Source organism: Triturus cristatus, chromosome 9, assembly GCF_964204655.1.
Source record: "Triturus cristatus chromosome 9, aTriCri1.1, whole genome shotgun sequence".
Lineage (NCBI taxonomy): Eukaryota > Metazoa > Chordata > Amphibia > Caudata > Salamandridae > Triturus > Triturus cristatus.
Window position 1 is genome coordinate 847599791 of NC_140592.1, and position 18597 is coordinate 847618387.

The following is an 18597-nucleotide window of genomic DNA, read 5'->3' on the forward strand; positions in this document are numbered from 1 at the left end:
CAAGCGGACCAGGCAGTCGTAAGGTCGGCACCTTTGGATGGGATGTTGCTGTGAAGAAAACAAAGACCTGCAAATGTATACCATTGCAAAATCTCAAGTACCCTCCTAGAGGTTTGGGACTCCATGTCAGTGAAAAGATTCATACCTTACTTTCCATCCTCACAAACACTTATTGAGTTTAGCTCAGAGTTCTCCCCAGTGAGTGAAGGGACCCTTCATAAGGCTCAGAGAAAAAGAAAGAGAGAGAGACTGCTTACTATACATGAACACAGTAAATTTAAGTTGCAAGAAGCTTAGATAAATATCCCCCATTTTTCCAATGTTTACACAAAACTAAGATATTTTCTATAATCTACAGACATCAATGTGGCAACCTTGTAATGTACTTAACACGCATGAAACAGTTAACCAACTGTCATAATTTTTTTAGTCACGGACAGCTCCTTACTCCACTATACTTATTTCAACTACAATACAAGCACTTCACTTTCATGCAGCATTCTCCCATTAAACCACTCCTAATGTAGACACCTTACATAAAACTGCGAGCAACTCCCTCGTCCTAACAATCCTACTTTAAATTATCTCAAATTGCCGTGACCACAATTGATACTCAGATTATGGTGCATGATATAACAAATCTTTCGCTTCAAGGCCCATCATAAACAGCGTTCTACTACAGTATTGAGGGTTTAATATCTTCCTGCACTTATACCAGCTCCACAATATTGACTACCAATATATTTCCATGGTAAGTAAATGTGGAGTTAAGAATAGTAAATCTATATTTTCCCATATATGCTTACTTTGGTGATTTATTGGTAGTATCGATATTGTGGGGTTGACATACGTGCAGGTCAATATTGTTGACCTTGATGTTGTGACATACATCTTTCAAAAGTTTGGTAAGCATATCTAATCATAACACAAATAGGGTGATGATAAATGATGATAATTTTCATTCCTCGCCAATATTCTTTTGGAGCCAGCACAAATGCTGGAAACCACAACTGTCATTTTAAACATTGCACATCTTCCTCGCTTACCTGCTTTCGAGCTAGCCCACACATTTGGTCAACACATGTGATTACAACTGAAATAAAAAGATCGAAAACAGTTATAATACTCAGTCCCTCACAGATGCTAATTATAATGACTCACTTTCTAAAGATAAGGAAAATTACATCTTATTGAATCTCAATTACTTTAATGGTTGTGACCCATAAATTCTGAGCCAGCATAAACTACAGCGACTGGCCATTCCATATAATACCACAAACATCTCAACTCCATCTCCACTTTATATCAGACCTCATCCAAAAGCTATGTCCCACAGCAAAAGCATACTCTGATGCTGTCTAGATTTCAGCTTCTTTGACACCTGCTCATTATGTGTAGCCCATTAGCCCATGAAAGATGAAGATTCAGAAGCACAGCTAGGAAAACAAAACTGGTGGTGGATTGCAATCATTCATAAACATCATGTAACGAAATAATGTTCGCTCAAAATCTCTTTATTGAGTTCTCACAACTTAACATGTGACTATCCAAAAATGTTCCCTCTACTTAGGCTATACTTCTCAAATGTATGCCCTGTAAATAGTGACAATTTTCTGAACACCTACCCAGTTTTGCAAATATTCAACTGATGACATTTAGAAACATCCTACGTTTTGAGTGACATCAGCCTGCATTGAAACAACAGTAAAGGAAATAATGACAAAGCCCTTTATATCTTACTAAGCAAAATTATCTAACCTAATGATCTAAAAACACATAACAAGTTGGGTATAATATATCTGATTATTGAACCTACTCACTATTTAACCACTGAGGACCCCGTACATTGGTCACACCACCACATTATTCAATTTTTTAACTATCTTGAAGTAGAGATACCGAAAACTGGTGATGAATACATGACACATCACTTACATATATTCAAATGAAGAGCTCAACATTCTGAAAGAAGTAAATGTACCTAGAAGGACCACTTTCGATATGGACTACAACAAAGCTGCCCTCTTCAGTCTCATGGATGGAGTACCTCTTAAAGAAAAAGCTCAGAGTAAGATATTCTACTGCATGGTTATTCCCCAGTCTGAAAGTAAATTGCTATCATATAATCGTGCTGATGATGCATATGTGATGCTCAGTAAAGGCGAAGCATTCCTGCTGATCTGACTGGACTCACTGTAAGGTTTTTTTATTGCTATCCGTCAAATATTGCTAAAGAACTCCCTCAAAAATATTTTGGTTTGGCGAAACAGTCCTATAATTATTTATTGAAAGATACCACATCAAACTTAACAGCTCAATCTCTAAGCCAACTCCTAGCCCATTTTGTGTCTCATAAGATTGGGTACTTACTCCTATGCATTTAAAACTATCGCTCGAACCGTTAGGTAATCTCTTGAGAAGCATGGTGAATCATACCAAGGGCAGTTCATTTAGAGCAAAAGTCTTCAAATCTAAGGTATTTAGTCTTTAGGAACTTTCTGAATCACAAGTGGTTAGCTTTGATTCTGAAGGAAGGATTGAGAAAACAGCCTGGGATCACGAACTCTCAGGATTTTGCCTCTGTGTTTGACCTCTTCAATCATTGTTGGTGGATCAGGTGGACAGAAGATGATTACGGCTTAGAGGGACTATCCATACTAGCCCCATGGTCTGATATTTATTAAATACTGTTAATGATGGAGATGGAATCCCTTTAGCTGCACAGGAGAAACTGTTTCTTGCAGTGTGCTGCACAGCTATCTGGTGCTTCTGCATTTTCCTAATGCAATGTGTATTGCGTTCATGCAATCACTTATTAGAACATTTGAATTGTTAATCCAGCCACGTGTTCTTATTTTGTAGAAATCAGGTGTTTCTAGAGCTTATATACATTTGCTTCCGACATTTTTCATTTCTGGAGAAGCATGTTATCTTTAACATGCAGACTAGAGAAAGATAAACGAGCCTGAGAACTCAAATGGAATGATCTTAACAACATTTTCAGGGAGAGGCACTATGGACTGAGCCATCCATATCTAGGCTAAAACACAATAAAGGGGGGTAAATGTCTTTAAATCAGTCATGACAAAAATCCCTTTTGCTCTAATCCAATAAAGATAGAGCAGGATAGTGCTTGATCTGAGACGATGTTTGGTGATGCTCGACACCGGCACTTAATTCTCAACACACGCACTTATGCCAGTTGACTATATGGTGGCACTGTTTGTCTATTTTTTAAGGTTAGTATGTCAACAGTGTATAATAATTAATATACATTCAAATTTGTTAATACTAGCCATCCAGACTATTTTAGAGCTTTGGGATGGTAAAGAATAGTCCACATTGTCACACTTGTAGGATTGTGATGGTTAGTAGTTGTGTTGGTCAGGCATTGGCAGCGCTGGCAAGGGCAGCATGTATGGTGCAAGCTACAGTGGTCTTTTGAGTAGGGCTCTAGCACTTAAATTTTTACAAATACAGCACTGCGAGGTGGGAATCCGACCTTTCAAAATCTTTTCTTGATAGTCAGAGGAACAATGGTGTCCACCTCCTAAACTTGGTGAAGGGGGAGCATCATTCTCACATAAGAATAGTTGTGTCACAGAATATTGACCTTAAACATATTGACCTACAAAAATGTTGTAGCAAGAATATTGATTACAATACTATTGTGAAGGTAATTTAATATAGGTGAATAGAGATTTACCATCCTAAACTCCAAATCTATGTAATAAATATATATACATATATATATATATATATATATATATATATATATATATATTTGTATATATTTTGTCAAGGTACATATATGTGAAGTTAACTGTGGTAAACCTAGACTTACCTATCTATTCTTACATTCTCTTTCTATTATTGTTGTCTATATACTTGTTACTATATGTATGTAGTCTAGATTTATAAGAGTCAATACTACTTAAAAGATACCTTCCCTCAGACTACTGTGTCACCATTAAAAGTGGAATACTGTACTATGATGTAAAAAAAAGTATACTTCATTGAATCTGCCAATGACATTAGAACATTTTTTAGGAAAATACTTAAAATTATCTTGAATTAATTAAACTTTCGTAATGCAATTTTGGAAAGAATGATGACACTTTTTGGAAGATATAGTCCATTGATTTGAGCCTACCAGGAATCACAGTGAAAGAGATTTCCAGTTTAATAATCGTCACACATAGCTCCCAACAACATTGCACATATTTGTTTTTTTAACAAACATATTTTTGTAATTATATTATTATAGGCAACACACAACAGTGCACTGAATAGTGTCAGCATTAACTATTTGTCTGTAAATAAATGAACATTATTGGTGCTCAACCAGTTTTTCATAACCTTACCAAGCGCACGCCAACGGCTTGGACGGGAAGCTTTGTAGTCTCTATATAGACGTTGGTGCTGCCCGAGTGGATCTGTCTATATTTCTTGTGATCTCAAATAAATAATAGCAACTGTGATATTCTCAGTAAAAATTACAGATACGGGTCATAATTTTAAAGAATTTATCTAAAAAATTATTAAGCAAAAATACATGAAATATATTATTATTAGAATGCTTGGCAGTAAAGAATACAGATCATAAGTACAAAGAACGTAGTGAAGTTCAATGAAAGATACAGTATAGATTCACCTTACAAAATTGGGAAATGAGGGTCCTAGTTACAGAGGGAAAGTACATTCTGGTGTAGGATTTTAGACAAAGGATTTCATACATTACTACACAGGTACATTGTTCTCAGGATATGCACCAAGCAAGAAGAAACTTTTACTACAGAATACATTTGAAGATTCTCTCATAATACTATTGCATTGAATTCAGTTGCTATCATTTTTTTTATCAAGCACAATAATCATCACATTGTGTAAACGACAGTCTGAGACAGTTGTGATGTCCTTGGTTAGGTACAGCGTGGTGAGAAGCTTCTGGGAACGCTCAGTGCACAGCTTGCAATTCCTTATTTAGAGCTGAGGAACAACAAGAACAACAATGATCATGTGGTTAAGGTTCCACATAATTTCAAAATTGAGTAAAACATAAGCTTGGTTTAGTTTCTAAAGAATGTAAAGCTAAAAAGAGTAAACAGCTCCCACACATGACAAGCAGAGAGAGTATCGAGGTCAGGCTCTCAAAGTGCTGGGACCTCCGGAGTACATCATAACTAAAAAGTGAAGCAACCAACAAGGTTGGAAGAATGTACACAACAAAAAATACTCAAGACTTCAATGCCCCAGGAGCATAGCGCGCAACCAAGATGGCCGCGTAGGTGCGAGGCTCCCGAGGACCTCCGCGACCTCCTGCATAAATCCTGACCATATCCTGTCCTAGACGAGGGGACTGTGTTCGTGAGACCGAGCTGAGGTGCCACCAGTTTTCCGTTTCCAAATCGGACCTCGGGCACCGGCGGGAGCATCGATTGAGGTTTGCGGCCTTCTCCACGCCGGCCCCCCGGATTGGAGTTGTGGGGCGACCCGGAGACAAAGTGAATAACAGCGGCGGGCGAGGCTGGGCGATTCGCGTACCCCGCACTTTCGCTTTCGCGCCCTCCTTGCTGCCAAGCGAGGTAGGGTCGCGAGGCGGCGTGCGGTGGTGTGGCTTCATCGGGGTGCCCTGCCGGCCCGCCAGCTGTGATCCGCCCTTCGGAGCTGTGGTCGCCCTCCCCCGGAGCCCGTGAACTGGTCTGTCAGCCCCTTTCAAGGAGATTGGCACGATTTGGGGACTGGAGCCATGTCCACGAAACAAGATGGCGACCGGGCAAAGGTGAAATCGACCCGCCGTGGCGCAGCCCCTCAGTCTAACAACATGGACCGCTACACCCTCCAGAAGGGATCTCCAGAGGCGCCGCATAGGTCCCCTGTTGGCCCGACTGATGCTCCTGCTCCGCCCGCGGATCTGACCCTCCGGGACGTCATGGGCGCCATCGCCGAGATGAAGGCCTCAGTGGACCAGCGCTTTGACACTCTGGCGCAAAAGATTGACTCGGTCCTCGTGGATGTGGGCCTGGTGAGGGCCGATCTGTCCAAGACAAATGACCGGGTCGACTCTTTGGCCCACACCACCTCGGGCCTCACAACGGACGTGGCAGCCCTCCAAAAGGAGGTGCGCCGACTGGGCCAGGCGAGCGCCCTGATGGATCGTCGACTGGAAGATTCCGAGTGTCGGGCCCGGAGGAACAATGTTCGCATTGTCGGGGTGCCGGAGGGACGTGAGGAGGAGGCGGCGGATCTGTTTGTGGAGGACCTGATCCTCACCCGTCTCCAGCCCCGGGGGCTGAGTAAACTCTTCGCAGTGGAACGTGCCCACAGGGTCCCCGGAGGGAGACCTAAGATCGGAGCCCCTCCGAGGCCTCTCATTGCCCGGATCTTCAACTTTCGGGACAGAGACGCTATCCTGCAGACTTCTAGGCAACAAGGACCGGTCAGACTCGACAATATGGACGTAAACTTCTATCCTGATTTTACTCCGGCGGTCCAGAAGCAGAGACTGAGTTTTCTCGGAGTCAAACGTCGCCTACGGGACCTGAACCTCAAGTATGCGATGCTTTTTCCAGCGAAGTTGAGGGTAGAGGTGGATGGCCGCACACACTTTTTTGATCGTCCCGAGGCGGCCGGGGACTGGTTGGACACTTTGCCCGGGGATCGGGGCCGGGGGGGTGGGGGGGGGGCGCGGTTGGTGGGGAGGGCTTGCCAGATCAGGACTGAGGGACTAATAGTAGGCCTTGCTCTGGACAACATTATTGTCATCATTGACTGATTGTGTAAGTTCCCCTCCCGTGGAGGTCGTACGGGGTCTCTTGGGGGCTTTCCCTCCTCCTCTGGGGGACTAGTTAGTGTTTTCATCTATGGGGCGACAGGCACACTGCACTTTGGGGGGGCTGTTTGGGCTCATGCAGGGGTGCAGGGAGGGGGGAGTTCTGTTGGGATGGGTGGGTTGGGGTGGGGTGTTGTTCGTTTTCACCGCAAGGCAAACCCTTTACTGTATTGGTGTTTTTGAGGTGCTCTCGGGGGGACAAATGATGGCTTCTGTATGTGATGGGGGGTAGGGACTTGACTTTGTTGTCTTGGAACGTTAATGGACTGGGGGATAGGATTAAGCGAGGTGTGGTCCTGCAGTATCTGAAACGAATTTCGCCAGATGTGGTCTTTCTGCAGGAGACACACCTTATTGGTAATTCCTTTTGTGCCATGAATCGGCGTGGCTATCGTTTGGTGGCCCACTCGGGCTTCACGTCTGGCTCGCGGAGGGTGGGCATCATGGTTAAGAACTCGCTCCCGCTGGAAATAGATGAGGTGCGCCATGATGAGAGGGGACGCTACACTGCCTTGGTGGGGAGAATGGAGGGCAAAGTGGTTGTCTTTGTTTCAGTGTATGTCCCACCGGGGCTACAGTCTACCACTTTTGCGGACCTGGGGCGCCTCCTCCTTGACCTTCCGGGGGGGCTTCTGGTGGTTGGGGGGGATTTCAATGCGGTGGTTTCTGGGACTATGGATCGTCACCCCCCTAGGGACCTCCCCCGGGCGCAGGCGTGGCTGTCCGGCCTCTTAGATACATTGGGATTGGTGGACTGCTGGCGCTTAAAACATCCCACGCAGCTGCAATACACCTTCCATTCGGGTGCCCATGGTAGCCTCTCGCGGCTTGATCATATCCTTGTCCCTGCGGCCTATGCTGGGAGGGTGGGAGAGGTGCGCCATCTGGCGCGGGGTATTTCAGATCACTCCCCGCTCCTGTTGCACTTTGGTGTCCTCCCGAGGGGGGAGGGCAGGGTAGCTCCAATCAATGCCTGGTACCTGCGCGACCCCACTATTCGTGCTGACCTGATTAAATCCTTGCAGCGGTATTTCGAGGAGAATGTGGGGTCTGTCCCTTCGGCTATCTCCCTTTGGGAGGCCTTCAGGACAGTTATTAGGGGGGAGGCCCTCTCCTTCATATCCCATGCCCGGAGGCGCGAGCAGGAGGAGGTGACCCGAGTGGAGGCCGAAATTACTGACCTAGAGGGTGATTTGGGGAGTGGGGTGACGGATGCTGCACTGCACGTTCTACACCTTAAGCAAGCGGCCTATAGGGCCCTCGTCACGGAGGCAGCCAGGGGCCTCAGTAGAGAGCAACAGGGGCGACTGTATGATGTGGGTGATAAGGCTGGTAAATTGATTGCGTGGTTGGATAAAAAGGAGAGAGCGAGTCGTGTGGTTCCGCTGATTGAGAGGATGGATGGTGTACGTGTCACCGAGCCAGAAGACATTGTCTCTTGCTTCGCGGATTATTTCCGCGAGGTGTATTCCCCGGTCTCTCCCTGCTCGGAGGCGGATTCTCATGCCCTGCTTCGAGATATCGCGCTGCCCTCCCTTTCGGTGGAGGACAGGGAGTCGTTGGATGCTGCTCCTACCTCGGACGAAATTGCCCTCGCTATACGCTCGGTCGCATCTGGCAAGGCCATGGGCCCGAACGGCATCCCTGTCGAGTTGTATAAGCTGCGACCGGACGTACTGGCACCCCACCTCCGCGCGATGTTCCTGGCGGCCCACTCGCGGGGCTCCCTCCCGCCGGACCAACGTCTGGCTACAATCGTGGTGATCCACAAGGAGGGGAAACCCCGAGACCGGGTTACCTCCTATCGGCCTATCTCGCTCTTGAATGCGGAGCCCAAAATCCTTGCCAAGGTGCTTGCCAACCGGCTGGTCAGCGTGGTGGGCGATTTGGTCCACCAAGACCAGTCTGGCTTTATCCCCCACCGCAACACGGCCCTCAATCTGCGGCGCTTGCACGGGGTGCTCGCGCGTATTCCGTTTGTGCGGGAGCCGGCCATCTTGGCGTCCTTAGACGCCACCATGGCGTTTGACACGCTCGAACGGCCATACATTTGGGCGATGCTGGCGAAGTTCGGATTTGGACCGGGATTCATCAGCTGGGTCAAATTGTTGTACTCGGGCCCGTTAGCGCAGGTGGTAGTGAATGGGCGAGTCTCGGCCCCGTTCGCGCTGGGACGGGGCACGCGACAGGGTTGCCCCTTGTCGCCGCTCCTGTTTGCATTGGCCTTGGAACCCCTGGCGGAGTGGCTGCGGTGGCACCCTTCCATCCGTGGTCTCCGTTGGACCCCCGAGTATGAGGACCGCGTGTCCCTCTACGCTGACGATATCCTTTTGTACCTAGCCTCCCCGTGCAAATCACTGATTGTCCTGGTTGATGTCCTGCGCTCCTTTGGCCGCAACTCAGGCCTTGTCATCAACTGGGCTAAATCATGTGTCTATGTGCTTTCCGGGGAGGCTCCCGTCCTCCCGCGGGGATGTCCGATCCAGATTGCCTCGCAGGGGTTTCGGTACCTGGGTGTCTATATCACGCTGGACCCGGAGGCCCGCTACGAGCGAAACTTGCTTCCCCCCCTCCAGCGCTTGAAGGAGGACGTCGCGCGCTGGCGGCGCCTGCCGCTTTCGCCGCTCGGCCGGGCGGCATTGTTTAAGATGATGTCGTTGCCGCGCTTCCTGTACGCTCTCCAGAACACTATGGACCTAGTCCCGGCGCGCTACTTCCGTGAGGTGGAGAGTCTACAGCCCGCCTGTTCTGGGACGGGAGGCCGCGTATAGCCCTGGCGAAGTTGACGCTCCCGTGGTATGACGGGGGGATTGCCCTCCCGGACATTAAGCGGTATTACTGGGCCTCCCAGCTAGCTGCAATTAATCACGGCCTCTATGGGCCCGCCTTGAACCCGGCATTTGAAATGGACAAGATGCTCCTGCCCGGTGGCGACTACAATCGAGCACTCTACTCTGGCGCGCCGGATCCCCGCTTGACGGGGCCCACGCGTGTCATGGTGCGGGTGTGGCACGCGGCCAATGCAGCTATGGGGTGGAAGGACCGTTTGACCCGGGCGTCGCCGTTGTATGCGCCTCAGCGGTTGGGCTCCCTGTGGACCTCGAAGGGCTTCGAGAAGTGGGACACGATTGGCATCAGTAAAGTGGGGGACCTCTGGACGAGAGGGGGATTTAAAACATTCGAGACGCTGCAGACGGAGTTTCAGCTGCAGGGCAGTGAATACTTTCGGTACTTGCAGGTCCGTCATGCGCTGGGCTCCGTCTTCCCAGACGTCGCCTCCATCCCGGAGTCTTCCCCCCTGGAGGATAGAGTGCTGGATGGCCACGTTCCGGATAGCACGATCTCCCTCATTTACAAAAAATTGATTAATGACCGCTCGGGCCTGCTGACCGGCCTCCGTGAGGCTTGGGTTGCCGACGGGCTGGAGTTGGACGACGAAGACTGGATTTCCGCGGTGGCCTCTCCGAAGGAGGTGGCCATACCGGCTCGCCTTCGCTTCGTCCAGCTTAAGATACTCCACCGGGTTTACATGACGGGGCCAAGGCTTCTGGGTATGGGTTATGCTGAGGATGGGTTGTGTAAGCGTGGGTGTGGTGCTTTGGCAACTTTTTTGCATATTCTGTGGGAATGCCCGAAGGTGGAGCGATTCTGGCGTGGTGTGCATGAGGTCCTGCGTCTGGTTACGCATGTCGCACTGTTGCCTGAAGCGAGGAGATGCTTGCTGAATGTGTGGGAACCAACTGATTACTCGGTTCCGCAGACGCGATGGGTGACTCTGGGATATATGATAGCTAAGCGTGACATCGCTCATCTGTGGGGATCCCAGCGGCCCCCGGCGGTGTCGGCCTGGAAAGAACATATGGATTGGTGCATGTTCCGAGAAAAGGTGGTGTATGTGGCGAGGGGCAAGCCTGGGGCGTGGGGGAAAATATGGGGCCCCTGGAACGCCTACCGCGGGGGTATCTGCGAGCCACCACTGCTGCCTGCTGCCTCACCGGCTCCGTCCCCCTAGTTGACCCCCTCCCCCAGCCCCGGGCACAGAGTTCCCCCAGTCCTGGACTTGTTTCCCTTCCCCCTCTTCAGATTCCTGTGGATGGTCGGGATCCCTCACTTGAGGAGCACGTGTGGTTACCTTTGATTGCGGGTTGCCTTGCGGGTGTGGTTTTTCTATGTTGTTGTGTGTGTATAAAATGAAACCGTATTGTGGGCTTTGAGTTATGTGGCCCACGTCGTTGATGCCTCCTGATTTACTTCTCTGCAACGCCAAGTGCCCTTTTGTAAGTTTGTCAGGTGCTCGTGTCACTCTAGCGGCCGGCCGGAAGGTTGTAGGCCCATACTTGTATATACTTGAGATTGCAAATAAACGGTTTCAAAAAAAAAAAAAAAAAAAAAAAAAAAAAGACTTCAATGCCCTTTCAAAGGTTGCTAATGCAATGTTTAAAAGAAGAAAAACATTTAGGGCCCCATTAGTATCGCGGGTCCACCCGCCATACCCTCGGGAAACGGGACCGCCCGCTGAGGGTGCGACGGTCCCGCACTCCCGATTAGTATGTGCCCGCCACACTGGCGGGCGCATGGCACATCTGCAACATTGCGGCAGGCGGTGCCGAGAGCACTGCCCGCCGCAATGCCACAAAGGCAGCCTGTGCCTTTCAATGCACAACATGACAGGCACCACGCGGTGCCTGCCACGTTGGACATTGAAATGCAGGGGGGGCACCCATGTGCACCCCCCAGATTCCCTGGGGACCTGCTATGGGCCTCCAATGTCAAAAACCGCCTGCCTTTCCATGGCGGCAACGAAAGGCATGTCCCCGCCTGCATAGTAATATGGATGGCGGTGTCTACCAGACACCGCCACCATATAAACTGCTTTTCCTCCCGGTAGGCAATCAGGCGGATTGCCTACCGGCGGAAAACCGGCGGTCGGTCTTCCCGTCCGCCGGGGTCCCCCCTGCCATGGTAATGTGGCGGGGGAAATTTGTAGCGGGCGGAGGTTTTTAGCGGGCGGATCGCCACCGCCATACGGGTGGTGGCGATCTGCCCGCTATACTAATGGACCCCATAGTATTAAGGACTGATTACAAGTTGGCATAAAATTCAATCCCCTCCCAAACCCATGTTTGCAGTGGGACTACAATTCCAAGAAATGCAGAGTTTACTGCATCCAGTAATTACCTCAACACTCAATTTTCACCGGGTCAAATTATACAGATCATACCTGCTCATATTTACTGGGGAAAAATGACCCAGTAATACTGGAGATGCAGAACTCACTGCATGCATGTTATGTTCCATTTCCAAGTTTGAACTCTGGATTGATGGTAGTTACTTGGCCTGTTAAATAACTCACCTGAGGGTGCAGTATTTTCTTGGTGGGGTAAATACTTCAAATCCTTGAGGGCACTCGTGATTGGAATTTAAGTATAGATCAGCAAACATCCATCAAACTAGAACTAATTCTACATTATGTTGAACGTTTCTGTTTCAGCTACTCTTGTGGTAGTATGTGAAGAAATCAGTAGTGTATGGAGACAGTACCTTGTAAGTTAAGGTAAAAGTATTTTTAGATTTACCCATGGGTTGCCTGTCTACATTGCTTCTAGGAATGTTGTAGCCAATCAGAAAACTCTGGGCTGTATGTCCCTAGGGTCACATTTCCTCAGCCTAGACCTCATACTGAGTGCCCATGCCAGATGTAATGGCAGCACAACCAAATGTATCACCAACTACATGTAACGAAAATACCTTGCCCTCCCTGGAACCACAATGCTAGACCCTTTTTAGGAATACTTTAGTGGCTCCACCTGAGGTTAGGCAGTTGGTGTTGCTAGAGTTCAACTTACAACCACATGTTGCAGGGGCTACATTTTTACTCCATTATATTTTGCAGAGCACAAGTCTGTTTTGGGGCTGCAGCTATCAATGTTTGTATTTTGTATATGGATTTTTGATGCCCCAAAAGGAAATAACCTTGCAATATGTAGAATGATGCTAATTGTGTGCTACATGGTAAAAATGTGCAAATTATTTCCCCCTGGACATTTTATATACATATTTTCACAATTCTTTGGTTGTAAATATTTTTGTTATTAAATTGTTGTTGCATGATATTGCTGTAGTCAATATGCTGACATACAACCACGTAGATATGACACCGTAATATACTTACCACTGCATACGTATCTCTGTGAAGTGTCGGTTGTTGATGTTTTTGCTATGATATTCTTTTACTGTAATATTTCTGCAATTGAAATTCTGACATATATCCACTTGCATGAACAAGAAGATGCCCAGTGTCTGCCCTCCTTAACACCATTTTTCTAATCCTCAGTCACATAAACACTTGCCAGCCAGTATGCAATTTCTTTGGTCTCTGGCATAAACCTAATCTATTAATTTCTAATTATCTTTTGGGGTTATGGATTCGGGGCCACCCCATTTCCTTTATACCATATCTTAACTCTTATCTACTTTTCTAATCTTAGATGACTATGTTATTTTCAATAACTTTTTTCCAATTTCATCATCCAGACGAGTGGCTCTTAACCTTTTGGCTTCTGTGGACCCCCACTTAATCATTACTGGAACATGTGGACCCTCACTGAGTAATTTCTGGAATCTGGGGACCCCCACTCAGTCATAACTGAAAGTCAGGTACCCCGGCCTAAACGTTTTCGATGATTTCAAAACAATTCATAAGAATATAGAAACAAGCACTAAACAAACAAGTACACAAATGAAATATTTTATTTAATTCTCAAACAAATATAAAAAAATCTAATTTTTAGTTTTAATAGGGAAGTTAGAGCATTTTTTATATGCAAGTGAAGCCACTCAGCATCCATACTATATTCTGATGTACTTGCAGTGCTCCCACAAATCAATCTGAGTGTACTTACTTAATTTTTAGACTCCACTTTCAAATTCCTTTATGTGTACAGAACTTTTTAAAATTGTCGGTTGTACATGTTGCTTCTTTATTTATATACACTTAATCTATTAATATTACTTAATTTTCTTAGCAGTCGTGTAAGCCCAGAGTAGGCTTTAAGAACCCCCAAGGGTCCTCTGACCACAGATTAAGAACCACTGATCCAGACATTTGATTTGTGTGTGAACTCCAGCAAGTACAATGGCTCCTCACAGCTTGTTAGTGGTATGTCCCTCCCACTGGGCTTTAAACATATTTCTATGCTCCACATACAGATGGAGAAGGTTCAGTTGATTGCTCAGTATCACCACTGAAAGGTCAATCCTCTATGCTATTATTTTGACTGAGTTGAAAACAATTTTCACCTCTTCTAAAAGGATAATATTTCTAAAACAAAGGGTGTTGCTACAACCTACAACTGAGTTGATACCACCTGCAGACAATGAAATCTAGTCACAGACTTTCAATGGCCAGCTAAACATTCTCTAGGTTAGCCCAGAATATCATAGAATGGAGAGAAAATAAAAATATTTGACTACAAAAATATAAACCACTCTTAATCCTACAGTAATGCCGTTGGGAGCATGGAATGCTATACAACTGTAGTATATAAAACAAACAACCCGAAATATCAGCACCAACTAACCACCTAAATTAGAGTTAACAGGAGGTCCTAAAAATTCGAATGACCTTTTGCCCATCTAAGACTACACCTTCTTTAAACTATAGTTCTCAAGGGACTTGTGAATATATTATGAACATTTACTGCCTAAATTAAATTATACCTTTATGTATCTCCCCATTCCCAGTTTTGTGCTTAAACAAATGATCAATTACTGGTATCAACTTGATTTGAAATTTTTGCAACAAGATTGTCTAACGTTGGCCATTGCCGGACATTTAGCGCAACCATTGACTGCTCACATTAGTTACAGTTCAGTATTTTGTATTTAAATAAATAAAAATGATATCCTGAAAATCTGGCATGGCTTACGCCAAAGGACCAACTCTGGACACCCCTGACATACTAGTTAACATGTTCCGTTTTCTTTATATGTCGTAGCTATTAGTATACCTATGTGCACAAATGTAGTGTCTATTGATACATCACAGTTGCAGCTTGCCCCATTCACCTCTGTATCTTCAGGTGGCAATCTCTCTATAATTTTAAAAACATTTCAAGAAAGACTCCTATGCTTGTGCATACATAGCAGCCTTTTTGGAATGTTTTTGCATTAAGAAAAATATTCCAAGAAGGCCGCCATGCATATAGATGCAGAGCAGCTATCTTGGAATGTTTTTTCTTAAAGCAAAAGAAAAGCATTCCAAGACGGCCTCCACGAATGTCTCAGAAAACTTTAAAAAAGGGAAACCATATCAAGATGAGATGGCCAAAATGCAGCTGTTTTAGAATGCTTTTTCCTTAAAGTGAAGGCATTCCAGGATGGCCACTATACATTCTCACACATGGCGCACATTAGAAAGAAAGAGCATTGGCAAAGCCAATAGGTTTGCACCCAGCTGTCACTGGCGAGTCCTATTGCCTTTCTAGATGCTTGTTACTTAAATTGTTTCAACTGTCTTTTTGGCTTTACCATGCTTTCTTGTTTATCTAGGTTTGTCCATTATGTGTTATAAATGTCCATACTTTACCTGTCGTGTCTATTAACTCTGTGCTCTTTTTTAAGGGATGAACACCTCCATGCCATCATGGATCTCACAGGATCTGTCAAGCGAAAAGAAAGAAAAGCCATCTTGCAACTGTTACAGAATGGGAGTCCAGCCACTGAAGAAGCATGTTTTCTCTTTTTTGATGATATCACCCTGGGGAGACGAAAGCTTGGTCTTTGCTGCTGCTAGTTTGGCACATTATACGAACCCTAGAATCCTGTACATTTTGCAATTGTTTGAAAAAATAATGGAAGGAGAAGATCCTGATCTTCAAAGAGACCCTTTGTTTCTCTTATGCTGCTCTGACAGAGACACCCTCAATAGTGCTGGGGTATTCCCAGAGCCTATATTATCTCAGAACAGTTGCCCGTGCCAAATGCTCTGGTTAAGTCAATTACAACATCTGTCACAATAGGGATAATAATTGGGTTCCGGTCTGTTGAAACCTTCTATGGAGAATGTTGTATGCACACAATTCGGAACCTGATAAGAGATGACCACATTAAATCTACTGTTTTACATACAGCTAAACAGTTCAGACAGGCACAGCTATAGGTAAGTCATGAGGCAGGTAAAAAAATATAATCTGTAAAGATGTAATGGACCCGCGGAGATATTTTGACATATGTTAAAAAATAAACATTAAGGATATGAAAGATTAGTAAAATGTTGCCATCAAAGGCTTCATCGCCACTTACTGCTCCCTTGGACACGTGAACTGAGCTCAAAGCCTGATTATCTACTACTAATCTTATCTGACACCAAAGCACAGACCACGCTATACCCTAACCCTTTAGGAAGCCAATTTTGATCGTCTAATTCAATTTTTTGGTTAGAACTTTTGTAGGATGGGTCATATTTGACACATTAGCCCATAGGTTTTGTTTAGGGGCATTATCAGAACATGCAACGTTCACCATGGTGTTTTCAAGTCAGCCACCTGAGTTCTTGGGAGTGCCTACTCCAGTAAGTGTCTGATTCAAGCGCTTTGTGGCATGAGTCTGTACTGCAACCAACATGATGTATTCCCTTGTTGTTGGGTGACAGCTACACCAGCTATCTACAATGAAATGGAAATTTACCAGAGTGCTGGTTCAGCAGAGCCGCCACTATTGAGCACATCAGAAGATGGTTGTCCTGTGGGACTTCTTTAACCCCAGAAGCATCTACCACCCCATGGTGGAGACACTGATCCAGCGCAAACAACAACTCGGGAAAAAGGTGAGAACACAACTGTCCTCCTTGCGTCGCAGACCTGCCGTCACACTAACTCATTCACACACGCATTCATTAGTGGGGCCCATAACACTAATACTCGCACGTTTCTCTCTTTCACAGGTCTGCACAGAGGAGGGGGAATGATGCGCCGGACATGTGGGTGGAAGTACCTTATAACCTATAGGGAAAGAAAAGGTATCTTACATCATATACATTAACCTTCGCCACCAATAGATTCCTAATCCTAAACATCAAGGCACTCCGCCCACTTGGTCGATCGGACCAAATAGTTGGATTGGTTGATGGTGACTTTAGAACCAGCTAAAACACATTTAAGACTCAGAATCCTCTATTCTCTTTTAAAAGAACCACAAACTCTAAATTTTTCATTAAATTAGCTTTTGTCTCTTCAAAGTTTAGAATTTCTAGATCAATTTAATTAAATCACAGAACACCATATTTACCTATTCTGGCTATCTGGGTTTTCTCTAATTCATTGGCTCAGCATAACCGAATTTTGTCGTTAAATTGTCCAAGGATCAGGCCAGACCTCAAAGTCCGAAAGTCCTTTGCTCAGCACGTTACAGTCCAAAAGATAATCAAAGGACCAGAAATTGTGCCAGCATCCGTCATCGGAAGGTCTCAAATAGCGTAACGACCTCTCATCCTCTACTCCTCCCTATTCTACTACTCTTATATAATACATTTCGGGATAACATGAAACATTTTTGGGCGGAGAAGAGAGATGATTGGCCAAGTGAAATCATCCGAGTTTGTATTGTCTGTTTTCACAGGGTTTTTGCTGATGAGTTCTCCGGCTATGAGCAAATGTCCGAATGTTGCAATTTTTTTAATTCATTCATTGTTCATTTATAACAGTTCTTGTCTTCTGGGGTCTTTGGCAGCGCCCCAGTAACCTATCCTTGACAGGAACGGCATGTACAGAGGTCGTCAGGGAATTCACGGTACCATCCGAGTCTGCGCACTAGGCTTTGCGCATCACGAGATGGTGGCCACTTCTGAATCCGTACTCTGCCGCCATCTTTTGTTAGGCCAAGATGTCAACTTAAGCGAAACAAACACAAAAGAGTAATTAATACAAAGAAATGATGCTTCTAATGTTATACCCTCACTAATCCCTTTTTGTATTAGTATTTCCCTAGCTTATAGCGACATTTAAAGCCTTTACGGTCCTCCACGAAGGTGCAAACGTTACAAAAGCAACATAAAGCATGCGATATCTAATTATCACATATACTACTGTTAATATGCGTACGTAGTTTAGATATTAAAGTTATTTTGCCTTGCAAATAGCAAGTTACCATGTGTAATTCATTTATGCAGGTTGGTTAATCTTAATATATCACGGCACACGATTAGTAAATTATAATAAGTAGGTTATTCAGTTAATACTTTCATGCAAAATAGAGGAGGTATACAAAATTTTGCACTACCTGCTCCATCAATCCCCCCTTTGGTGATTTTTTAAAAACATCACCACACTACCTTTAAAATGTTGGAATTTTTTTTTGTAAAATAAATGAATTCAATGCTTTTAATCTTTTGTTAGATTACATTACTGTTTCCCCTGTCTCTTCTCTCATTTTTCTATACATATTGTCTTTCGACTCTTCTAATTCTACTTCTTCAAATTCTCTTTTTCTTTCTTTGTCTTTATTTCTTACAGTATCTCTTTTTATGTGTTTTTGTAATTTCCTTTTCTTTCTACATAAACATCCTAGTCTTAGAATTAATACTAAAATATTCACACGTTACTGGAATTAATAATTTACCTATAAAGGTACTACCTAGCTTAAGTAAGAAGTTCTTAATAGTAGAAAACTTTTTCCCAATCTTTTCCTAAATACCTTCAACCTCCAGTGGAACAATTTCCTCATGCAAATCAGTTATGTTCTTAATGTAAGTCTTTAAATATTGACTT

General features: G+C 45.1%; 1 protein-coding gene across 1 annotated transcript in view; it reads left to right on the forward strand.

Annotated features, from left to right (window-relative positions):
- LOC146798941 (exocyst complex component 3-like) overlaps window positions 1-18214 on the forward strand; it is a 243595-nt gene extending 225381 nt beyond the window's left edge. The window contains exon 11 of the mRNA XM_085626310.1: window positions 15455-18214. Within this exon, the coding sequence (XP_085482436.1) occupies window positions 15455-15626 (172 nt within the window). The 3' untranslated portion in view covers window positions 15627-18214. The remainder of the gene's footprint in view (window positions 1-15454) is intronic.
- The last annotated feature ends 383 nt before the right edge of the window (window positions 18215-18597 follow it).